The sequence below is a fragment of the Gymnogyps californianus genome, chromosome 4 (genome assembly GCF_018139145.2).
Source record: "Gymnogyps californianus isolate 813 chromosome 4, ASM1813914v2, whole genome shotgun sequence".
Taxonomy (NCBI): Eukaryota; Metazoa; Chordata; class Aves; order Accipitriformes; family Cathartidae; genus Gymnogyps; species Gymnogyps californianus.
The window spans coordinates 65,540,361-65,566,634 of record NC_059474.1 but is presented as its reverse complement, the minus strand read 5'-3'; the positions used below and the strand labels follow the sequence as shown (position 1 = coordinate 65,566,634).

The window sequence follows — 26,274 nt, the reverse complement described above, 5'->3', positions numbered from 1 at the left end:
TTCAAGAAAAACTCTACAAATCCATTTATACTTATTAGGCCAGCTTGCAATTTTCCACTGCCATACTCGGAGAATTTTACTTGTGGATGTCCTAGAGCACACTGACACAGAGCCAGATTCCTGATTTGACTCTCAGCTCTACTAACCAGACAGAAAGCTGCAACAGCCAGGATGTGCTGGAGAGACAGAGTTCTGCTGATCTGAAATAGGAGACAAAACCTGGGCATCTAGTGACTGATCTAAAACACGACACGCAATAATGTAGGGTAAACCACATACAGAAGTTATCCAAGTTAATGAACGTATCCTAGCAAAAAGTAGGAGGAAAAGAAATCTCAAATTTACATTTTGGACAGTTAAGTCTACACAGCATTCATTGTGACTGCTTCCCTTCTTTGAGCAGGAATCAAGGAAATCTTTTAGATTAAATGTCTGAAACAACACTAACAAGATAGTTTATTATCGCTGTCGTGGTTTGACCCCAGTCAGCAACTAAGCACCATGCAGCCACTCACCCCTCCCTGCTCCCAGTGGGATGGGGAGGAGGGTTGGGAAAAAAGAGTAAACTCGTGGGTTGAGGTAAGAACAGTTTAATAACTAAAGTAAAATAAAATATAATACTAACCAATAATAATAAAAATATAATAATAATAATAGTAATGAAAAGGAATATAACAAAAAAAAAAAAGAGAAATGAAACCCAAGAAAAGACAAGTGATGCACAATGCAATTGCTCACCACCCGCTGACCAACGCCCCAGCAGCGATCCACCCCTCCTGGCCAACTCCCCCCAGTTTATATACTGGGCATGATGTTCTATGGTATGGAATATCCCTTTGGCTAGTTCAGGTCAGCTGCCCCAGCTATGCTCCCTCCCAGCTTCTTGTACACCTGCTTGCTGGCAGAGCATGGGAAACTGAAAAGTCCTTGACTTAGGATAAGCACTACTTAGCAACAACTAAAACATCAGGGTGTTATCAACATTATTCTCACACTAAATCCAAAACAAAGCACTGTACCAGCTACTAAGAAGAAAATTAACTCTATCCCAGCCAAAACCAGGACAATCACCCTTTTTGAAAAAAAGCTGTTGGGCTTTATATGGGAAACAATGTAAAATAACTCTATACTTTGTTCTTTTATATAGTTAATTTATGATAGAATAATCATACACTATTTAAAAAAAATAAATGTTTCTACACCATTTACAGCTATTACTGACAAAGATGTTTTCATTTAAAAGACATGTAAAGTTATTTCCACAAGTGCTATGCCAATAAGGAAAATAATAAATTGAAAGAGCATCTGAGAAAGCAAAATCAGCAGACAAATGTCTGCCAGCTTCTTGCCATCTCACCTCTGAAATATCTTCAGGTAAAGATGACCCATCACAGTCTGTGTCTTCAGACTTATCTTCTGTCAGCTTTCCATTCATCTCTACGGGAACAGGAAAATCAGGAGATACAGCATAAACACACCAAAGATGCCCAACACGCCAAAGGAGTCATCTTCTCACAGATGTGAATCCTGTTACACCTGTCTGGCACTACACAGGGAACACAGCTGCCAGAATAACCACGAAACATCTTTTAAGTCCCTTTGCTACCAGTGTGTTGGAAAAGAGGTTTTACTGTATAGGATAATCAGACTTTAGGCCTCTTTCTTTTTTAACTGGAACAGCTGTCATTACATGTGAGGTTGTTTGCATAGCTAACAGAATATGTGTTAGCCAATATGCTGTGCCACAGCATAACAGATGGACAGGCTAGTGCTAGTAAGTTACGAGATTCCCGTGTCAATAGTGTTTCTGCAGTTCAGTTACATTTAGACCAGCAGTAGGTCTAAACCAGGATTCTACTTGCTCTTTGTATTAACAAGACCTAATTAAGATGTGCCAGATAAAATCTGACTTGTATCTGTCTGCTACAGTAGTTCCCTTCTGCCGTATCTTATGGATTCAATTAACCTTCAGTTGCAAAGGCCAGATCCTAGCTACGAGAAACTGGAAGTAGCGGAGCTCCAGTGATACTCCTCAGCTGAGGTCCAGGCACAGCCAGGACCTCAGTGTTCCCCGATTTCTAAAGTAATGACCAATGACAATAACCCAATGAACTTGAAGAGCAGCAAAAGAGCTGAAATAATCAGAATTTTGGAAGGTGTATCTTGAGTTCTAGAAGGAACCTCTATAGGAGCAGCAAGCAAGCAGCAGCTTGAACTTTTGGAGCATACATACATAGTGTGACACCACAAAGGAACTACAAATCCTACTCCATGCTAAATTTCCGTTAATAACAACTGGAGCTGAGGAGATGGAATGAAGGAAAAGAAAGGTGTACAGACAGAAGCAGGTACTGAAAAAAAACAGTTTTTCTAAAAGAGACAAAGCAGGTTGGCAAATTGTTTGGTTTTGGGAGATCTCAACACATTTCCAAGTTGTGCAATCTGCAATCAATGAAACGCTGAAACGCTTCAGCATTTCAACATGACTGTAGCTGCACAACCAGGTACCTAAACAACATGAATTCCAGTCAAGAGACAATTCCAGAATGGGATTCATTTTCCCAGATTACTTAAAGCAAAATCCAGATTTATCAAACCAGAACTTGACTTAAATTGCATCTGAAGTTCACTGGAATCAGCAACCATTTGTCTGTGTTCTACTAGGGAAACTTTCAGTTCACACATCAATTCAATGTCAACTCTCCCTCTTGCAAAATCAATTGCTTACTTGGCACCTTGTTTCAAGAAGTATTTTGCTGTTAATGATATGCTTTTTTAATGGCTCATGTTACCTGGCAAGTGATCTTCTGATGCAGCCTTCTTGAGAAGTAGCAGACTCTGAGCCTCTGAAGTTGCATTATTACGATTTAAGAGGTTCTGGGCTTCCTCATCTACAACATCCAACAGATACTGGACAACTTCATTGTGATCATCCTCATCATAATACTCATCATCTGGAACCTCTGTTTCTAAAGAGAAATAGTATAAAGTGACAAGTTTTCCCAATATAGGATGTTGGGTGGGGGGGTGGGGAGGAGCGCGGAAATTAAAGGGGCAGACACCACGGCATTATTTCTAGCTGTTATGATGGCTTTCCTTCATTTCTCTCTAGCACAGAATCCAATTTCCATACATCTACTTCCAACACCAACTAATTCTTCTAAAGCAGAGCACACGGCTTGGAGATGATCTTCTAAAATTGAATGCCGCCTAACTTCTGACTTATTTCAGCCTATTCAACAATGTCTTGATTCTCTTGTACACTAAAGACTGAATAATGCTGTCCCCCATCTCACCTCCTCTTACCTGATTTGTCGCTGTGTTTACAAAAATCTGACATCTGATTGGTAAAGCCAAGGGAAGGTGCATCTCCAGATCCTGAGAGATTCATTAGTCCTTTTGTGTGATGGATATTGTTTTCTGTATTTGCCTGAGAAGGTCCTAGGATGCCATTGCCATTTATCTAAGAAAGCAAAGAACAGTACAATTTAACTCTTAAAAGAGTCTGGCAGTTTGTTGAAGCAGCAAGCAACCCTTAAAAAGTTCACCACTCTACTTAGCAACAAATAAAACCCCCTATTCATATCATATCCTCATCTGAGATAGCTGGGTGATGGGTGGGCAGCTTTTAGGTGTGTTAGAAGTTTCACATGAAAAGAGCAAATAAAAAAAATTTAAAGCAACTAAGAAAAAAAAACACATGGTGATGAAGAAACAACTACTACAAGAGAACACATAGTAGTATTTAAGATTATTGTAACCTCTATAAAACATACGCAGGCTTCAAAACTTTTGGTCCCACAACACACCATTTCTCAGAAAAAACAAAGGGGGGAAAAAAGAACAAAAACTGTCTAGTAAATGTAACATGCAAGCACTTGCAGAAACTGTGAACAGAATGGAGTTTTCTGGATCATAGCCTTGCATCCTTCTCATAAGACCATTTGTCTTTTGATAAAGCACTACCAAAGAAAGAAGATCAATCAAAAAAACTTGCATATTTATTATGATCACTGCTTATTCACATCAACTGACAATAGTGCATTTGCATACTTTCATTAATGGACTGATTAATTTATTTACTTATTTAAAAAACGTGTGTAAAGTAGATCATTTTCTCTGGTTAATGATAATAGGCACAATAGAGGAATATTTACCTTGTGCCCATAAGCATCAGTTGCCTTTTCTGTTTTATCACAGGGATCACCACAGGAACAGCCTAAACAAAAATGGGAAAAAACAACAACTTCACAGCAACCTTTTCAGAGAAATTAAATTAGCCCCCATCAATTATTTTTATAAAAGAAACAAGGTATTCAACGTTATGTTATGAAATTAATAACATTTCTGCCTGCCTGGTTACTGGGCATTGCCAAACTTACGTCTGATGGGATATACTTTATAATGGCTTTTTGAATGTTACGTTCAATGGGATCAAAAAGCATGAATGCTAATACAAGTAACCAACTCTAAGCAAAGAGAAATGTTGATAAATAGCTTAATAACATACCGTGGAAACATGCACCTTTGGGAAACAGGGCATGATTCCCTTTCCCTCAAAATGTACAAAATACAACCCCACAATCACCTGTCACTAACTTTTTTTGGTTTTTAATCATCATCTAACATCTGGGTCCTTGTTCAAAGGTACCTTTCCCTTCTTGGTAAAGAAAAGAGTGATACTATGATATCAGAGACCACCGCCTATCCTAGACATCCCATTACTAGTATAATAGATGAGACAAAGTGGAACTAGTAGATGCTATATACCTAGCTACTAGTGAAGTTCTGGATTTTCGTATAAATTACGCTCTTACAAACGAAGAAACTTGTAGATGAAATAACTGAAGGCTAAGGGTAACCTTATATCTTGTCATGAACTCATGCATGACAAGTTATCTACAGGAAGGGAATTTTAAGTGGGGTCTTCCAAGATTTGTTTACAGGGCTTGTTCCTAATGAATATCTTGACTAAGTTTTTTGAAACAAAATTTGTAGCATACTTGGAAAATATGGGAGCTACACTAAACTGTAAGAGTTGCAATAATTTCGTAAGGCAAGATCAATACTCAAAGTTATCTAGATAACTTTGGAAGTTGAATATCTAGATAACATTAAAGGAAGCATGAAAACCAAGCGTGAAAAACAAGACTATGATGAATCAAAACAAATGCAAAGTGCCACATTTCAAAGAAACAGCAAATGCTTAAGACGGTAAGTAACCGCATAAGCAGTTGCTCTGCACAGAAGCAAATGTAGGTGGTAAAGGACCCTGAGTCTGAGTGAGTGAACAAGAAACTATTTAGCAAAAGGAAGTTAATCTCACTCGGGATGTATTAACAGGAATGCTGTCTACACAACCTTGGAAATAATTCTTCCTGTCTGCTTGGCACTGGTGAGCCTCACCCAATGCTGTGTGTGACCAGAAGTACCACACTTGAAGAGGAAAACAGCGAGATGTAAACAAACTGGAGAGGAGCAATAAAATCAATTTGGGCTCCTTTGGTCTTGAAAAAGAGAAGACCAACCGGAGACCTGAAGCCCTTTCAAATGTAACAAATTGGTATTTTTATGCCTGGTCAGAGGAAACAACAACATTATTACTAACAATTATGGTGATGATAATAAATTGATTGATTTTTTTTAACTCCTTGAAAGACTTAGGCTTGATAATAGGGAGAATTTTTAAACTACAAGAGAAATGGAATCATAAAGAGACTATTGTTGAATCTCTTTTCGTGGAGCTTTTAAAAGAAAGATCAAGCAAACACCTGCTGGAGGTGATCTCAGTAAGTGGAGTTCTAGTGCAGCCACTGGACTAGGATGGTATCTTAAGGCCCATACCAGTTCCTTCATTTTTATAAACACGTGCATTTCACTTGCAATGAGTAAGCAAGAAAATCTTACCATTAGCTTTCACTGGCCATGGATTTGAGCTATCGGGGCTTTTGGATTTTGGAAGCACTGCATGACCATCTCTATGAAAAGAAACGTTTACAGAAATTTTTATTAAAAAATAAATAAATCATGGTAATAATCAGATATTGATGTAAATATGTACTATCAGTAAAACTGCTAATCATGCTTTCTATTACAACAGTTTTGGAATACTTGAAATATTCAATAGTAGAGATTAAGCACTGGTAGGTTAGTTCCTACTTCAGGGAGCACCAAAGAGTTCATTAGAGCTGGACCTTCCTTCTAGATTCTGACAAAAAGATTCGACCTTGCAGCCTTAGGACTTTGCAACTCCTTCCCCTTCTGGGATAAAACAGAGTGGAAAGGAGAAAGGGAGAGAGGAAGCAAAGAACGGCAGGCATGGCTGGAAGACTTCAAAAATGAAGTAAATGTTTCAGTCCCAGGTAAATATTAAAACAGAGTAATCTGGAGAGTTTTTTAGACTGTTGTACTGCCATAAAAGAAGCAGCAGGGATCAGTGAAAATACAGTGGCGCACTAGGATCTATGCCATAGGGTTTTGACATTCACCAGTGTGCTGGGACATCCATGTGACAGTACAACTATTTAAGCACGAAACATTTTATCTCCTTTTTATGATTATAGAACCCTCAGTAGCAGTTTTAAGTAAAAGGAGTAATTGTATTTCAATAACCTGTGTTGTACTTTGAAAATGACATTTTGAACACTTGCGCTTCATAGCTGGACACAGCCTTGTCTTCCCAAGAAACACAAAGCACAGCAAGTACTTAAGTATCCTTCTGCTCCACTGAAGCACAAGAACTGTGAATATACAGACCCTTTTTGTGGCATCAGTCCTCAATAACATGCCACCTAGTACCACTCTGGTGAATTAGCTGTCATACCAGGAACATGTTTTACCCATATACTCATACAATCATGCAAGAAAAAACAAAAAGTACAGGGAAGCATTTGCTTCCAAAACATACCTGGTCACTTTGAGCACCACCTTCGGAAGGTATGTTTCCAGCATTCTTTTGGCTTCTTTCAGAGTCATTCCCTGTGTGCTTACTCCATTAATGTAATGGATAATATCTAGTGCATGGAGACTCTCCTCTCTGGCAGCAACCGATTTGGGGAGAATGTCACTAATATACACAACTTGGTAAAGGCTGTCATGACCTCCTGATAGCAACAAACCTTTGCAGGAAAAAGGGAGGGGGGGAAAAAAGAAATCAAGTTCTTTCTTTGTAACTGAAGGGAAAAATTTTGCTTTAGAGCAAAAAGTAGTATAATTCTGTGTTACCTAGCTCCTCCTTATGGCACATTAGTGTAATATCAGGCAGTAAATGAGGCAACACTGGCATCTTAGGTAACTCCAAAACACGCCCTAGCACTAATCTGACAGTCTTTGGGGCAGCACGGAGAAAGTTTACTGCATCGGTATGACTCATGTTAGTGACATCAATGTCATTAACCTGTGAAAATAAAAGCAACAGAGATCTCCTTGTTAGGTTCCAAGCAAAACAGTTAGCATTACTGCAGAAACATTTATTACTGTTCCTATTGTTGACATTTGACATTAAAGGACAAAACAATAGACGCTTTATCGACAACAGTTGCAGTTTATCACACTTACTCAAGGAGACAGAACACAAATGTAACTGAACTTTTGCAAGTGAAGAAACAAGTTTACAGTCCAAATGTCAAAATATTAAACAATCTGAAGAGGTATATTATTTTACTGTTCCTATTTAAAAAATTGGAATGCTATAACTGCATAGGCCAACATCTGAAATTCTTGACTCACAACCCAATCCAATTTGACTTGTATTTCCCTAACTTTATCAAGGTTTAATAGTATTCAGCAGTGCTTCAGTGTCCTGATCTAGCACTGACTCATGCACGTGCTCTGTGTTATGCACTTTGTCACTATTGCTCACAGCCCCTGTAAGCCTAAACGCAAGTTTTCAATTGATCAGAAACTAATACTGTAAGGGATGGGATGCCATTCAGAGGGACCTGGACAAGCTCAAGAAGTGGGCCCATGTGAACCTCATGAGGTTCAGCAAGGCCAAGTGCAAGGTCCTGCACCTGGGTCGGAGCAACCCCCAGTATCAATACAGGCTGGGGGATGAAGGGATTGAGAGCAGCCCTGCTGAGAAGGACTTGAGGGTACTGGTGGATGAAAAGCTGGACATGAGCTGACAATGTGTGCTCGCAGCCCAGAAAGCCAACCGTATCCTGGGCTGCCTCAAAAGAAGCATGGCCAGCAGGTCGAGGGAGGTGATTCTGCCCCCTCTCCTCCGCTCTGGTGAGACCCCACCTGGAGTACTGCATCCAGCTCTGGAGTTCTCAGCACAAGACAGACACGCACCTGTTGGAGCGGGTCCAGAGGAGGGCCACAAATGATCGGAGGGATGGGACACCTCTCCTGTGAGGAAAGGCTGAAAGAGTTGGGATTGTTTAGCCTGCAAAAAGACAGGGCTCCAGGGAGACCTTATTGCAGCCTTCCAGTACTTAAAGGGAGCTTATAAGAAGGATGGGGACAGACTTTTTAGTAAGGCCTGTTGCAATAGGACAAGGGGTAATGGTTTTAAACTAAAAGAGGGTAGATTTAGACTACATATAAAGAAGAAATTTTTTATGATGAGGGTGGTGAAACACTGGAACAGGTTGCCCAGAGAGGTGGTAGATGCCCCATCCGTGGAAACATTCAAGGTCAGGTTGGACGGGGCTCTGAGCGATCTGATCTAGTTGAAGATGTCCCTGCTCATTACAGGGGGGCTGGACTAGGTGACCTTTAAAGGTCCCTTCCAACCCAAACTATTTTATGATTCTATGAGGAACATCTGTACTACATGATATGTGCCTGGTAAACTCATCTACAGCAAATCTCTTAAAATTTATTTCCTAACAATATGCTAGCCATAGATGTATTTGACCAACAACTCCTCCACATATTTGAGCAACCATCTTATTTAATCAGTGAATGCTTTTCTCTTTAAACCATTTTTTGCCATCATGAATAGTGGTTGCACACATGCCTATCTGTGGGACACACCATAACTCCCTTCAGCAACCTCCTCACATGTTTTCATACTTGTATTTCTTTTGTCTGAGTGCTATCAAATTATGCATCTCAGAAGATACATGCCTTTGTTCCTTAACCACATTTACTTTGCCCCACAACAGAGTCCGCTTTTTTTTTTTTTTGACTCAAAGTTGTCCATTTCATGCAATTCCTGTATCTGAAAACATTCATTCTCTCACTTTTATCAGTCGGTCTCCAGGTCGTAATCTCCCATCACTTTTGGCAGGATCCTGAACAATGTCATGAATGTAGCAGCCAACGTTATCGTTACCTTTGGTCACTGTAAAACCCAGACTACCCTTTTCTGACTTTGTCATAGTGACTCGGAGCTCTGCTTCCTAGGGGAAGAAAATAGCACTTTACAACACAGACAAACAGAAGCAATTTGAACACTTTACTGAATTTAAGACAGTTAGAAATAGACAACTGATTTACCTATTGGTTTAAGTGGAACACAAGCCTGGACAGTACCAAGACACATGTCTCAGCAGGCTCAGCTTAGCTACTTCAAGTAAGCACCTCTAATGAATTCAGACAGACTACTGTTTTGCATGGAGCTAACCTTGGGCCAAAGGCCTATGATCTAAACAAAATTGTGAAGGCACACGCCAAAACCGACACCTTATTTTACCCTCAGCTAGCTGCCATATATAAAAAAGGCTCTGTATTTTCCAAATAAGACAACACATCAGGAATTATTCAACTGAAGAAAGTAGGTGAACATATTTTCCTACAATGAGATACAATACCTTAGCTAATCTCGGAACTGAACACATGGACATGTTTTGCCTATTTTAATTTGCATGAATTTTGATTTGAAAGATACAGATCTGCCTCATTTGCATAGAAACACACAGAGCAGCAGGAAGGTTTGAGAAAAACTTCTGAAGAAGGGACTAAGAAAAGGACAGTTTCTTTCTTGTCAAAATGGAGTATGGGCTAGAATAGCTTTATAACCTGAAAGACCCTCACAATTGAGACATATCAAGGCTCAATTTTCATTTTTTCCAATCTGCGAATAGATTATGTGAGAATATGGAAGCTGCAGTCCCTTCTGATACACAACACATTTCTGGGGTGGCAAGAAGCTATCTCAGAAGAGTCTCAAAAATATGCTGCATTTTGCAGCAGAGCAGAAAGTCTTTGGGATTCATAGATATAAATGTAGCAAAGGACAGGGTTTCCTGATGTCCCTGCTGCCCCGATTTATCCTCTGATCTCTGAACAACCACACAGAAAACTAACAGGGCAGAAGCAAGGTATCTGCTGTTTAAGCTTCATCTGAGTACATGGTTTAGAGGTAGGTAAATATTTAATGCCAAGTTTTCCAGGCTGAAATGATACATGAAATAGATGTATACACATCTACCTATGTACACATGGATGCCTTCACATTCACAGAGGGAAATGTATCAACTCAAGAGCCCAGACAGAAAATGCCTGCAGACATTTGTATGAACAGCTGCAGTTCACTGGTTACAAATGGCACATGTATGTGTGCCATTTATAAGGCATACACCCAGGTTAGTGCAAGTATAACCTACAACTATCCCATTTGTAAACTAATATGCCTAACTTTTATCCAGTCACTCCCAACACCATGGCTAAAACAACTTCCAGTTGGCCACAGCAGTAGGTACATTTATGCTACTGGAAGACAGAAATAGTAAATTACTGGCTCATATTCTTCAGCATTTTTTTCCAACTGGCTGAGTAACGAATCCATTCCTCCCAGGTGTGGAGTCAGCTCAGAAGCAGGAGTAGCATAACAGTCATTTATTAAAACAGATGTGGTAACATCAGGAACAGTTCTACAGGTTGGGATCAATGGCAAATCCAATGGCAGATTACTACAGATAAACAAGCAGAAAACAAGGATCAGTTTGTACAACATGGCTGTCACCCATAAATGAATATATGGACCAATATTGACTTTATGCAGATCTAAAAAGCAAAACAAAAGAAGTATTTCTATGAATAGGTCCAACAAACTATTTTTGTAAACACCTTCTGCAACATTACAAGGATCATTATAAACAGCATACCTGTCCTCAAGCTCTGACTTGCTAGGAGCCTCTTGATCAGAATATAAGATGGTGTGAACAGCCTCCTCCTGACCACCGTGTGCCTCATACTGACTAAGCGCCTGTGTCATAGCTTCATCTGAAGTTTGGTATAGCGCAGAACTCCAGCCAAGGCCCACCTGTGCTGGCAAGTCTATCACCTCCTCATCACCACTCCTGCTGCTGTCACTGTAGCTGTCTCTTCTAGAGGGAGATTTTAGCCTTTTCTTGCTCAGATCAGTCGTTTCATTTTCATCTGAGCTGTCACCTTGTTCTCCATTTGATGGACCACAAACTTCTCTGCCAACATCTGGAAATACTTGTTGGGGTGAATGGATGGGAGTCTACAGAGAGCAAGGACATTTAATTCATCAAACTCCAGTTTTGATGACAAAAGGAAGTTGCAAAGAGTGCATAAAATTACCAAAAGCAATTAGTCAGTCGCTCCTTCCATTTAGATGCTGCCTCAACTGTGTATCATAGCATGGTTTCACCAAGTTCAATGCAACTTGGCCAAGACAAGGTGTGCAAAACTTTGAAACATATACTGCTAAAGAACTGTAAATTCATCTAAGGAAAACAAATATACTCTTGGCTTTAGCCTCGGAAAGCCTACTGACAGATGCCTTTAAGCTATGCCCAGCAGTCATCTAGGCAATTACCATGAAATCCCTTCCAACCAGAACACACTGTTGACGCTTACAGTGCAACTGAAGTCAAACTAATCTCACACAGGAGGGAAACAGGCAAGCTTTCATGCAAAAAGCTACATAACAGACTACAAAAAATATGATAATTTACACCAAAGGGAGACTGTTCAGCCAAGTTATTAACTCCCATGAGAATGAAGAACAGTTTTGCCAATAATCACATACTCCCAAGAATGATGTCAGCTAGCAGACACACAAAGTTTAAAGGCTTCATTTACGTTTTTACGGCCAAATTCTTGTGTTCATGAACACACTGATTTGTGATAATGTTATAAACAAAAATTGTCATTTGTTTATTGGTTTTTCTCTTAATATATGTGCTGTTTTATTGAAGTTATTCCATACTACAAACAGGTTCATTACAGGACTGGTTATTTGTATTATTATTTTGTTTGGTTGCTTATCTTTTACTCTAATTTTAACTTCACTTAAATTTGTATTTGTACATTTAAGTTTCTGTCATCAGACTTGAATGGTTTTTATTGTCTGAAAATGATATTAAAATAACTTAAATTGAAGACTTGTCTCCATTAGTTTTACGCTTTCCTGTATTATGGAAAGCCTACTTTTCAGGCAAATTCCCCTCTACATTCTCTTTTGCTGAAACACATTTAATTTCCACTTCTTCCAAGTATCCTAAAAAGGCCTTCTGGTCTTTCAATTTACTTATTGGACCGTTTCAAAAATATTCTTTGGGACACCTCTAATTTCCAGTAAGTAAATATGGCAATCTTTTCCCTGGTTTTACATGCATAAAAACCAGACAAATTGGTGTTTCGCAGAATATTCTTCACATATGTTACAGAAATATCCAATTTCTATTTGAGATCAACTTCAAACCATTGGGCTGGAAGGAAACTCCTGCCACAGAAACAGTGTATTAAGCCAATTTCCAATGTCTTAAGCCACAAAATGGAGGGGGGGGGAAATTATTAAAGCCCTGCATTCTTTTCACAGTTCCACAAAATGCTTAGTACACTCCTGAGGGATTTACGATAAGAGCCACTTTCCTGTGAGCACCCTCCCCATCTTTCCATCTGCATCTTGCATTTAACTAACCCACCCACCAGATCGAATAAATGAACCTTCAAATAGCAATTAAAAAAAAATTTAAAAATCATATGCCATACACCTTACCAACAAAGAAGGATCGATGTCTGGTAGTATACCAGATGGTGGCCGACAAAGGAGAAGAGAGACTTCTGGAGATGTTCCCCTCAGAGCAGAGATGACTTCCTATGGCCACAGCGGGATGCATTATTAGACACAGATCCCCAAGACTTTCAGGACTACCACAGCATGAGTTACACTACTAAGATACAAACCTGCTGGGATAAACCCTTTAGCGATGCCCCATTCACTTTCAGAATGACGTCCCCAATTTCTATCTGCCCACTTTCCGCGGCTGGCTGCCCAGGGAAGAGCTTTTTCACCCTCACAATAGTTGAGCCCAGTTGCTCTGGGGTAAGGTTGTCTTCACGGCAGAAACTGAACCCAAGGCCTGAGCTATTCTTCAACAGCTTTACCTCAAATGTGTTCTCTGCAAAAGAAACGTTAACTTATTATTTCCTACAGCACGTTGGCCATGAAAAAAAGTGGCTGGTGCTCTTACTCCAGACATAACAATGCACACTCTTCCTCTCACAAGGTTCTTCCACTTTACTGAACACAAGCATTATCTAAAAGATCCCTCCAAGTTAAAAAGGACAAAAAGCTGATCATGACTTCTCTGTCTGCTGGCGTGCCCTGACAACATCCACACTATGCAGAAAGCCAGGGTGTCTCCAAAATACTGTTCCCCAGGAAGTCCATTAAGGAGCCTGTTAAAGCACAGAGTGACACAACCTTTCTGGCCACTGATGAGACATTAGTGAGAGCAGCAACTGGAGTTCCTGGCAGACAGGATAAATCCCATGCAGGAAGACCAAAAGGTATCTGCAGTGGTTTCCCCATCTGGGCAGGCTTCCCTCCCCTTTCACAGGTCTCCAGCAAGAGAAGCTGAAATATGCCAACCTCTAGTCAGCTACACAAATCCCTCTTCTCTCTTCATCCAGCTCTTGATATCTTCTCTCATCTAGACAGGAACAACAGGACCTACAGAAGCTCTCATTTATATGAGTATCTTAACCTCCCCTTGGCACTCCTTAGCAGCACCAGAGATAGAAGCACCCCTTTTACTCCAACCTTGCTATAGCCCTGGCCTGCAAGGCTGGTGAAATTGGGAAACAAGGAACAGTGAGAGAGCAAACAGTTAATAGTAACTAAACAAAGTTACCAAGATGTGAAAGAAAATCTTAAAAACAAATGCAACAGCACAAAAAGGAAGAGACTGCATTATGTGCAGGGGCTTGGTACAGATTCCTACCAGCTCTTTCTCCTGTCTGTCTTTCTATTCTACAGAACATTTGAAGAAAAATATTATAAAAACTAAAGGATGCTTTGAAAGTTCAGACAATTGTCCTATGTGACCTGACCTGCAGTGACAAAGCTGTAATCTTTGGCATTTGTAGTTTTTGTCGCTGATTTCTCCTGTGGCTCATATTGCCCCACCTGATTTGGAGGCGTGCATTGTGGTGTTACTGGAGCATGAACCTTGGCCACTGAAAGCTGACCTTTTTCCAGCAGCAGATGCACCACCTAAAGAGATGAAACATTCTCCAGTTAACTGGCAATGGTCATGGAGATAGCACAGTCTAGAGTACATGTTTCTTTCTAACTTGTCAGGGTCCTAAGTTTTACACCAGCAAACTTTATAGACACCTCCCTCCTCACCCATCCTCCATTTGTTCCTTATTTTAAGGGCTGTAAGTGACAACCTCCAAAATACACTAATGGACTTGCAAGATACTTGCCAACACAGTCAGAAAGGGTTTTCTTCCAGTAAGGCTGTGAGGGGGTTAAGAAGCGTCAAAGACAGTGTCATTTTCACATGTATACAGGGAACAGAGTTAAAAGCATTTTATAAAGTGAGCACAAATAGTAGTCCTTAGCAGCTCTGAATGCGTACATTCACTGGCTATTTTCAGGTGTTCATGTACTTCCACATACGAAACAGCTGGCATAAATAGCACTATTAAATGAGGAGACACCATTGACAGAATGAAGCACTATCCAAAAAGGCCAAGCTTTACTTGAGTAAAGCTACTGACACAGCATGCAAACACAGCTGCATATATGGAGGCCCTTTTCTCCTCAGTGGTTCAGATTTGGGACCTGTCTGTAGCAAGCCGCTACAGCTGCTTTCCAACCCGTGCACCTGGGCTTCCTTCCTATGAAACCCAGGGACAAGGAGAAACCAATTCCATGCAGACCTCTCACCCGCACACAAAGCCAGAATTTCACTGGGGTGAGCAGCAAGACTCGAGGCCCAGGAAGCCAAGGAGTCTAAGAAAGCACCCCTAAAGCAACCAGGACATTGGGGAGAATTCCAGTCTTCAGGTTCCTTTACCTCTTTTCACTCTTGAAGATCTGGTTTACTACACATAGGAGTAGAACCAGCAGCCACTTACTTGCCCAGTGTTTCTCAGCGTTTCAACAGCTTGCTTATGGGTAGCACCTTCCAAACTAATCCCATTGACAGAGAGCACACGGTCACCTACAAATGATTAATTAATAATTTAAGAAAAAGTAGGCAGAACATCATCTATAAAACATATACGATGCACAGAAACCGTCAAGTCTCAGCTAACAAGGACAATTATTGAAGTAAATTCTCCCTTCCCTCCACACTCTGAGTCAAGAAGAGAACTTTGCAACTAAAGTACACGGTTGGACTCAATGATCTGAAAGGTTTTTTCTAATCTAAACGATTCTATGATTCTGTGGGATAACCCCATGTCAAAACTAGCGTTAGCCATCAGAATGATAGCCTGCTACAAAGCTCAGACTAGACTCTTTATTAAAAACAAATCTTAGTCTACAGTGGGAATTCTCACTTCAGTAAAGAATGTGGCTTGGCTTACGAACAAGAAAAGCCGTAACAATTACAGTGATTTTCTGTATTGAGTTGCCCAGCATGCCAAGAAAGAAGGCCACAAATAATACAAAGCCCGCTACCTCCATGGCTGGAACAGAGAAGTGTTCTCCATTAACACAGGCTGCATTATGGGGGAAAAAAAAAAAAAAATAATCCTGCAGCCTATCTCCTATTTTTCCCTTCCACAGTCTCAGCACTTTTCTGTTGGTTCTGCAGTTGTTCTACACTTTTTTTTAATCTTCACCTGCAGAATTAGCTGTCAAGGCAACATTCAAAATGACAACTGCAAATGCAGTAGCTTAGAGAAACAGCTCCTCTTCTCAGTGAAAAAGGTACAATGAAAGGAGGCAAACAGAGTTCCTAGCTTCTAGGCCCCAGTGCATCATCAAGTCCACCACAGACAGTTATCTGCCCTTTTTTCACATTAAGAGTCCCAACTGAAAGAACTGAAATACTACCTTTTTCTATTCTGCCATCTGCTTCAGCTGCTCCCTTAGGAATAATCGCTTTCACATAAATACCACCATGCCTTATGCTAGTATTTACACCGCCCTAAATGGAAAGCAAAAATAAGATTTGTTAGTCTTTTTGCAGTTAGAATACTTAGTAATTAAACACAGTGTCACACAAGGAAAACTGTACTCAGGAAGCACTTGGGCTACTGGCATGTAAAAAGAACAGCCAAACTATCAAAACCAAAATGTTACACAAAGCATGTTTTCGCAGTCATGCAATTTATTACGAATGAAGTTGGGGTGGGAAGATTGTAAAAACACGATGCATCACAATGCAAATGCACCCAAAACAAATAAACGTCCTTCAGCAGAAACATGTCTGCATTATGCCAGACTTTACATGCTTGCACGCATATCAAAGCTCAGAGATGTGTGAGAGCACAGCATGCCAAAGCAGAAGATGCATACCCATGCAGTGTCCTGCTCCAGTACACCCTCTCTGATGTAACAGGAAACTAAGGAGTGCTGCTTTCTCTCAGCTCACACAAGTTTGAAGGTCTAAGCTGAAAAAATCTGCTCAAGCTCAAATGGCATTGTTTTTGGAGGGCCTTAGTGTTTCTGCTCATTGCAGGGAAGGGTTGGACTAGATGATCTTTAAAGGTCCCTTCCAACCCAAACCATTGTATGATTCTGGCTTGCTGCTGCTTCTTGCTATCAGTGCTTCTCCACAAACTTGGAGGGAAGAGGGAGACCAACGGTGTATTAACATTCACTCCCAAAGCACACAGCATTACATGTGAAAACTTAAAACACAGAGCTAACTGTACACCTCTTCTTTTCACCACTGTACAGGATAGCAATGCAAGGGGCTGAATGGAGGCTGAAAAAGCAAAGGTCAATGAAGATACCACTTGGTCATCCTTTAAGGGAAATCTTTGCATCAGCTGGCATCTTCTAACATTTTCTACAAAGCCAATGCATGCATACAGCAGGCTTGATGCTGTTCAATAACCAACTCCTGCTGAACCTTTGCTCCTCCAGCTGTCTCAAGTTATAAGCCTGATAAAGCAATAAGACTTTGAATAGACTGGAATGCTAAAATAATAGAATTTCATTCTGCTCCTCTTAGAATACTAGCCATATATATGAAAACAGTGCTAGGCTTGTGAATTGGCACTCCACCTACATGCCTATCCGTATGGCAACATTTGGGAAAAGGCCAACTTAGTTTTAGGTATAAACAGCCAGTGAAAGCCACCAGTTTTGAATTACAGCTAATAACTGCTCTCTATTGTTATAATTTAAGCAACTTTTCCTTTTTCAAATTATTGTGTAGTCTGGCGATCAATCAACCAGAGATAATGTATTTTTGAACACAATACAAGAACAGGAGCAGTGAAAAACGTGTGCATCTCTGTTATAAATCATTCTCTTCCTCCCTGAAGTGCCACTCTGCAGTATGGCAGGCCCTACATGTAAACTACCTTCAAAATTTTATAACCCGAAGAGAAATTAGTCCACTAAGAAGTGGAAGCAGTGTCAGCCAGGTCTTATTTGGATTTAAGTAGTTTTTTTGCTTTCTGCCTTTTATCCAGCAGAGGGAGAACGCTGAACACGGTATATGTGTGAGAATGTGCGTAGATACTCTTAAGTAACACTACTGCTTCCACTGCCTGTGATGCCAGTCAGGGAAGGTCTTATTTCCTCTCCCTTGTAAATGTGCCACATTATTAGGTAGCAAGGGACAAAGACCATCTTGCTTTTTGTACTCATAAAGCAGTGTCTGTGATAAGACTCTATTAGGACTTCGGGGCTCCACCATAAAACAACAAACAAGAGTTACTTAAGGGCAGATGACAAGAAAAGGGATATAAAATAGTATTACTTTTCAGCTTTGGTAAGATTAAATCACACATCAGTAAAACTATATACTTAACAGTGACTCCAGAAAATATTTTGCTTCCTTGTAATTTAGCAATTTAATGGGTTGCTGGGATTAGAGAAAAAGAGAAAACATCTAAAAACCTTGTCAAACAGTACCGTGACACTTATTCCCAAGCCGTTATCTTTTTTGGCTAGTTCAACCTCAAAGATATCTCCAGGTTTAAGAAGTGTTGCAGTAACCTTTTTAGAATTCATTTTGTTTGCTGTATTCACTGAGGAAGATTCCTTTATTTAAAAAAAAAAAAAAGGAAACGAAACAAAACAAAACAGAGAGAATGATTTGTCATTAGAACAGAATTTCACAGTTAAGATCCTAAAGGGTGTGTTTTTGAGACAGGTGCAGCCAAAAGGAGTCCACATGGCAGAGTACCAATTAGTAAGACTCATAAGGTTCATTGTTTTAACTCTTCCATTGCTGCCATTGAACAGGTTTAGCACAGAAATATGCTTGGCCTTCAGCAGCCAAGTCTTTATTGTCAAAGTGAGTTGGTCACAGAACACAGAAACTATAGTACTTCAGTATTACAGCAGCCTAGGGTCTGTTGGATTAATTTGCAGGAGCTGCCACAACTTGATTGACTAACCTCCATCAGCTGAAAAGAGGAATCACTGCAAGTTAGGAATTAATTTGCAGTACTTGCCATAGTGTACTTTCAGAAAGGTGAAGTAGCAAGCTGTCTCTTCAGAGCATGGCTCACTGCTGAACTTCACTACACAAGAGCAGTTTTCTATGTATTAGATCAATCCCAAAACACAAAGAGTTCTGCTGCTACCCATTCCAGATGCATCACCACTACTTTAATCTAGGAAAAACTTAATTTATCTGCCAGGTGAATAAACTTACCTCTAGGGGTGGTCACTAGACTATGATCATATTGGACAAACACACAGAATTGAAAGGAGGTTTTCTACAGAATCAACAAGTGCACTATACGTTCATCCCAAAGCACAATCTGCCTCTAGTAAGACATGCCCATCTTGTGACATTGGAAAGCTGGGAAGTTGTTTCAAGTTACAGGAGTGACTTTCTCCATTTATTTTGAACAAAATCACCAAACTGTTAGAAATTAGCTATTCACATTTGCCATTAGAAGGATAAGTTGCAGGCTAGGCTGTCCTTCCCCCACATCCTTTCACCTTATTCACACCCACAGTCAGCTATTTCACTACCACTACTATACTGATGGGAAATATTAATATGAAATACACTATGCCTTTTTAGCCGGCTGTTGCTCCTGACTGCTGGAATAAGTTGCTTCATCCATGTCAGAATCCCCTCGGTCAGAATATTCCACAGACTCCACTACCCCAGGCCTTTTATTTTTTGCTCGAGTACTGTCAGATGAGGATCTTCTCTTCTCATTCATTTTAGAAAGCCCAGATTGGGAATCACTGTAATGCTGAGGATCCTGCTGGGCTCTACCACTTGCACGTTTGCCAAAGAAGCTGGCTGTCTGGCTCTGACACAGGCTGGCACTCTCAGTTCTGGAATCCTGGGAGCTCACACTTCCATCCCGCTTGCCTCCTGACAAACCAGACAAACTCCCCGAAACAGGCCTCTGGTGACCACGGGACCGGTTGTGTTCTTCTGAAGAGGACTCTGCCTCATTGTCCTGCACTGATGATGGCCTCCTTAAATAACCCCTGGTTCCATTACTGATGTGTGCAGCGTTAGACGATGCTGAAAACCAGGAGACAAGACAGTCATCAGTAGCTGGTAACATCTTATCTGCAGTATGACACAAATTTCTCAGCTTACAACCACATAAGGTTTTACCCATTCATATTATGCAGAACACTTTCTGTTTACGATGCAACCGGTGTGTCCTCACCAAAGGTTACTGTAACACACTTCTTCGTTCAGTCTCAGAACACAATTTCAAACATATTCCAGCTGGGGTTGCTTATAGAAGTGACTGCAGTGAGGGTGATGTTTTATGGCTATCTCAGTTGATTAGATTAGTATTTTAAAGAAACACAGAAAGTACTTTACAAAAAGGTGTCCGAAAAGGCAGAGTGCTCAAACTCAAAGAACAACTCTTTAATAATAAGGAATATTTCTCTCCGTACCTTTGGATAGCTTGTCCTTGGGCTGAGAGATAACAAGTGTCACGTCTTCAGGTGCATTCTCCAAAATTTCTAATGCTGCATGGTGGCTGACGCCTTCTAAACTTGTGCTATTTACGGATATTAGTCGGTGTCCTGCACAAAAGGGTTTGTTCAGATACAATCTAACATCTACATTTTTATCCATCAGTGAGAATGTGAAGTACAGGTCTGAAAATCTCCACACAATGCATAGATTAAAAATTACTAAAATTCAAGTGATGCTGGAATAGGAAACCCTCATAATTAAAAAAACAAAACCCAAAACAAACCACAAGAACTGGTTATGAATATTTCTTTTTAAACCTGCCAAACCTTTCCATATTATGATTTCTACCTTCTCTTCTGCTGTAAGAAAAACGGATGCAAAAGCAAAAATCAAGAAGTGAAATAAGCAATATGCAGTTCAGTTCAAGGCACAGACTAAAATGAAAAGAAACAAACAAAAAAAAGCAGATACTAAATAAATTTTCTTCCCCCCCTGCCCCACCCATAGTAGCTATATGGTTACATTCACTTTTTCCAAAATCAAAGTATGGATTTGGAGTTTTAAAAAACTGAAATTACAAATCTTCTATAGAGAGACGATAGCAAATAAAGCCCTTATCTTTACATGTAACTTTAATTTTCTGCTACTTCAAGCTTTATCATTTTTACTTTGATTCGAATGATTTTTGTTTTCGTATAGTTTAACAAAGAAGTATCACCAGTTTTCAGAAATTATCCAGAAGGTAACTGAAGGTCAGCATCTGTAAGGGACTGACATCTGCAGCCATAGATGGAAATGGTACTACGTACGTGTTTGGTATTTTCTTTCATGTATACACTTCTTATTTACACTATTCACCTGGTTTTAGAGATCCTTCCAAATCAGCTGGCCCTCCAGGAATAACTGAATGAATAAAAATTCCCAGATCAAGTTTCCCCGTCTTCTCTCCGCCAACTATTTGAAAGCCTATTAAAAAAGGCCCAAAGCAGGCAAAAATGTCAGTGATCACAGTGTAACTTAACACAATACAAGTCCATATTTCAGAATGGACAAAAACTTAAGTCATTCTAATAAACGTAAAGTAAAAGAAAACTATGTATCTCAAAGAAGTCTACATGAAAGTAAATGGTAAAGCTTTTTTAGTTAAGCTTTATTGCATTCTCTGTTTTTGAGCAAGTGATTCAGACTTTGTCTAGCTGGCTTCCCAGAAAACTCCAGCAAAGGCTACAAAAGACAACTGTGGCATGAGAAACACATGCACAAACAGATGACATTAAATGAACATTCGCTGATCAGATGAAATGTATTTTCTCTTACTTAAAAATTTCTGGTTTTCTCCGTTGTTAGATGCTTCACCTAAATGTTTGACCCTGGTCTTAAGAACTGAGTTTTTCAACTCCCTGTTTTCTTTTGAGGCTTCTAATCTATTTCTGATAATTCTACCAGGTAAACCTGGGAAGGATGTTCAAGATGAAAAAAACAGAAAATAGAAGATATCAGGTCTTCTCTATTCTAGCTAAAACAGCAAAATACCACAGACTGCATGGGGAAGAAAGAGAAGAAACTGTGCATTTCATATGAATTTCTGTCTTTTTTGGTCAACTCTTACGTTACTGTGCAGCGTAAACACTAAATATTGTCTTGTAGGCTTTTTCCCCTCTTCAAATTTATGCAACAGTCCTATTTTGAATGACAGGCAGAACAATGTCCTTAAGGACACTTTAGAGAGCCTCTCTAAAGCACAATACTGACACCAAATGATTCATTACTCATACAAGGAAAAATTATGTGGGTTTATGAAAAAACTCAGTGGTAGAAGAAGGAATGGAATGCAAATATCTCATCTTCCAGGCTCCTTAAACCTCAAATTAGTGTTCCATCTGATGATATTATAGAAGTAAGAAAAACACTCCACAATTAGCTCATAATGGCTTTATAATGTCTTTTTTTTATTTAAAGCCTTCAAGCTGTCACAGCTGCAAGGTGTCCACATAGACAAAAATCTTGTGCCTGAACACAGAGGTAAACTTTCAAGGCCAACTTTTATGATGACTAGTTCACAATATAAATATTATCCTACACTTACAATATGGAAAAACTGAGAAACAGACTTGCTAAACGTCACTCAACAAATCAGTAGCAGGCGCTATCAAGTAAGTCCAGGCTTCAGCATCTTAAGTGCCTTTGAAATCCAGCTACTGTCTGCACTGCTTTCCTCAGTCCTACAATAAATACTTAAATACAGACCATAAAACTTTATTTGTTTTTGGCTTCTAGGAACACACATGACAACAACAATTTTCAAGCCACTTACCTAAGCCCAATTTTTCATCCTTTTTCAAGTTCACCAAAGTGATCTCTCTTTCTGGTGACGCAACTCTGTTCTGTGTTGTTTGCAGAGAGTCAACTGAAAAGCCAACATTTCGTGATCAGACACTACCTGAATGCTTCCCTTCAGGTTTGCCTTGAAGTTCTATTCCATTAAAAAAGATTACTTCTCTGATAACCTGAAAAGCTGTTCTGAACTAGTGGGTCCAACTTTCATCTTCCAAGCCATGTCCGAATAAAAAAAACAAAAAAACAAAAACCACCACTGTTATAACTCACTCCCATCTTCAGCGGTTAAAATCTTTTATTCCTCCCAAGAAAAGCATCTAGCATAGTCTCTTGGAGTCACCACACAACTGAGCCCTAGAATCTTCAAATTTATTAGTCGCAGTTCAGGAAAGTATTTAGATCTGTGTTTGTGTGCCCTGCTCAGGTAGGCAGGACATAAAAGGTTACTCAGTGAGTTCTCTTAATGGTGGTCCTTCATTAAAAAACAACCAACAGCAGAAACATCTACTAAAAGCTATCTGGTTTAAATCTATTTCCTCATTTGCAACTCTACAGGCTGCTGATTCTGCCTCTTCCAAAATTTGAATACCCTCACAATAGATTTATGTGACTCCTGAGGGTTCCCAACAGGCTGAAGTAGACCCAGGCCCTTACAAGACAGAAGGAGCATGATTTGGGGAAAAAAAAAAAAAAAATCTCCTGAAACTTCAGGAAACACCAAAATACTGTAAGTCTGAACTCATGAATTTCCTACCTAGAGAAGATACAACTCACTTGGTCTGGAGTGCCCGGCATACTTTCGCCCTAAGTGGAAAATGCAATTCTACAACAGCAGAAACCTACTGAGCTCTACACACTGGTACAAGCAGAAAACAGTGGTGCAAGAGAGTGCAACAGACTGCACCACCTGGAGAAGGAGTTTTTCTCCCACAAAACCAAGTCAAACCTAAAGAGTTAAAGAACTAAAAAGAAAACACAGTCTTCTCAGGCTCTACAGAACCAGTAAGTTCACAAGTAAGGGAAATGAGCTTTGAAGAGCATGGTATGTTAGATAATAGCACCCTTCAAGTCTCAAACTAAACAGACACTATTCATATTTGAAAAATATTACACACGGATGTCAAAATCTCCCCCAAGAAGCAATCCAAAAGAAATATTAGGAATTGTATTTAGGAAAAGGTCCTAGCCAACTAACTAGGACAGGTATTTGATTTAAGAATAGTGAAGAAACAGGACAGGTGGAACAGTGAAGCACTTGACAAGTGCTTCACAAACTGACTGAATTAATTCTATAGGCATGTTATTTACCAACTTACCACTCTCTTTTAACAGTGTCGATGACAGAAGATTTCCCGAAGTATTCATGCTAACGTCTGTGACATGAATGGAAATATTAGACACTGTTATCAATTTTTTAAAAAAAATATGAAAGCTACCAAGAAGTATTTCAGACTTTACACAGTACACATGAGCTCATTCACAGTATCAGGTTACTCAATTATTTTAAAAATGAATAAACATGAAAGTAGTTTTGGATTAGCAAATCCTAATTACTCATGTACTTTGGTTGTAGTTCAAGGTTCAGATAGATGGCAGCTCATGCAAAGGCAAAGAATTAAAGAAAGGACAGATTGGCCTTTACAACCACTGTTAACTTCAGATAAAATTAATGGATCTTTAAGAAACCAAGTTAAAGACTAAATTTTCTAACAGGATTGGATGAATATGCCTAACCTAATAAACCAACACAACAGGAGTCTTGTAAGATTTTGTACAGTAACAAGTAAGTTGCTGCAGTAGCAAGCAATTTGAACCAAGTATTTCTATTTAAATTGGTTTGCATATAGAATCATATTTTCTTTGGAATGATCAATGCCAAGCAAATGTGGCCATACTTTAAAGAGGATAAAATAATAAATATACTAAGTTATGAAAGTAAATGAGGTAAGATAATTCAAGCTTCTTAGGAAAGCAGTCCTGGCCTTTTCCAAACCTCTGAACCCTAAAGTTTCAGCTGATAAGTTTCATCATGCAAAGAATGTGTGTCCCCCAGCACAGGCAGTGTGATTCAGCAGGACTTTCTGACATGTAGCTAAGATCCTTATCAGAATTGCTGCCCAGAAGATTATGGGTAAGCATATGATAACACTAATTGTAAAGCTAAAAGCATAGGATAAATGGCTGCAAACAGTCACTACAGAAACTGCATACCTCATCTCACTCTTCAGTAACTTATGCTCTTGGTACTGAAAAAGCATGGTTCCCAAGTCAGTCCTGGTTTCAAGTGCAGTGGGGGCAGATGCAGTAAGTGTTTGTATGTCACACAATGTTTTGGTTTTTTGGGGTTTTTTTGTGGGTTGGTTTGTTTTGGGTTTTTTTGGTTTTGTTTTGTTCAGGTTTTTTTGCAAGTTTGTTTATACCGACCCCCATAAACTTAACCTTCTTCCACTTTTTCTGATGTTCTGTAACTAATCGGTATTTTAATATTAAGCAAAAGCAAAGCAACAAAAGCAAGCTAAGGCTGGAAATGTTTCAGTCGTAGTTTCTATTATTATAACAGGGAACCTCCCATAACCAGAAACAGATATTAAAAATTAACGTACAATAACCCAACATGCGAGTTTAAGTCTATTTAGTTGCTCTGAATCTTTTTTTTTTTTTTTTTAATGTGAACTCTGTATTTTTACTGCCTAGTAAGACTATTTGTGTGCAGTCCAATCCTTGCCAAGAAAATGGAGTAAGTACGTCTGGCTGAGCTCATTATAAGAGTGTTTTTGTGAAACACCCAATGCACTGCAAAAAAATTGTACCTAATTTATTATATCCAAATGAGACCAAACAAAAAAGAACTGTGCAGTTACTGCTCAGAGGTACTAGCCAATAGCCATCTTATGCCAAACTGAGTCCACTTCCAAAAATCACTCCCTGCACCCTTTCCACAGAAAACACTGAAAAAGTTCAAGCTTGACAAAAAGACTGTGAAGACTAGCAAATTATTAAAAGATCTATACAATAAAACGGCACTCTGAAGTGACAAAATGGAAGATGTTTTCTGGAACAGCTTTTACTGTCAAGTACTAATACTTTGCACACCTGTGTACAGACTGGTGTTGTCCGAAGGAGAATTGTTTTGATTCATTGCAACAATTATTCAGGAACAACAGGCAATTGGCCTGGATTACTTTAACATGTGATACTCTGCTCCCTTTTTCAAATCGAAATATTACCATCAGTTAATAAACATATCAAAGCATTACACCCAAAGCAATTTTAGAGGTTAGTTAGTAAATATAGTAATATTATTTTTTGCATGCTGACCTACAACATAGGCTTGTCCGGTATCTTCAATGGATGATGAGTCTGATTCATTTTTCTTTCTTTCAGGGCTTCTACTTAAACCTGCATGAGATTTTGAACTTAAAGGGGAGAAGGAGAGAAGGAAAACCAGACAGAGGGAAGAGGAAGTTGGGAGAGGGAAGGGAAGGATCAATGTAATAAAATAATGGTATGAATAATAAATCAAAACTCATGCAAAATGTACATTGACTGTACACAAAGATATTGCAGAGCGGTCAGAGAGACTCTTACTTGCTCAGTTTTAATGCTCCTGCTGTTGATCCAGTATCAAATTTTGGCATTTGCTGAAAGACTCTTCCCATTATGTCTTCTATTTTTTGGGGGA

At 39.4% G+C, this 26,274-nt stretch overlaps 1 protein-coding gene across 1 annotated transcript in view; it reads right to left on the bottom strand.

Annotated features, from left to right (window-relative positions):
* Positions 1-26,274, bottom strand: part of PTPN13 (protein tyrosine phosphatase non-receptor type 13) — a 129,893-nt gene that overhangs the window by 9,410 nt on the left and 94,209 nt on the right. Inside the window, 23 exon segments of the mRNA XM_050895323.1 lie at positions 1,358-1,437; positions 2,793-2,969; positions 3,307-3,463; positions 4,158-4,219; positions 5,908-5,978; positions 6,908-7,118; positions 7,225-7,396; positions 9,192-9,350; positions 10,688-10,862; positions 11,058-11,419; positions 12,923-13,021; positions 13,111-13,325; positions 14,260-14,422; positions 15,295-15,380; positions 16,220-16,313; positions 18,257-18,385; positions 19,375-19,841; positions 20,231-20,362; positions 21,114-21,221; positions 22,570-22,662; positions 23,912-23,965; positions 25,911-26,008; positions 26,181-26,274. Of these exon segments, the coding sequence (XP_050751280.1) occupies positions 1,358-1,437; positions 2,793-2,969; positions 3,307-3,463; positions 4,158-4,219; positions 5,908-5,978; positions 6,908-7,118; positions 7,225-7,396; positions 9,192-9,350; positions 10,688-10,862; positions 11,058-11,419; positions 12,923-13,021; positions 13,111-13,325; positions 14,260-14,422; positions 15,295-15,380; positions 16,220-16,313; positions 18,257-18,385; positions 19,375-19,841; positions 20,231-20,362; positions 21,114-21,221; positions 22,570-22,662; positions 23,912-23,965; positions 25,911-26,008; positions 26,181-26,274 (3,458 nt within the window).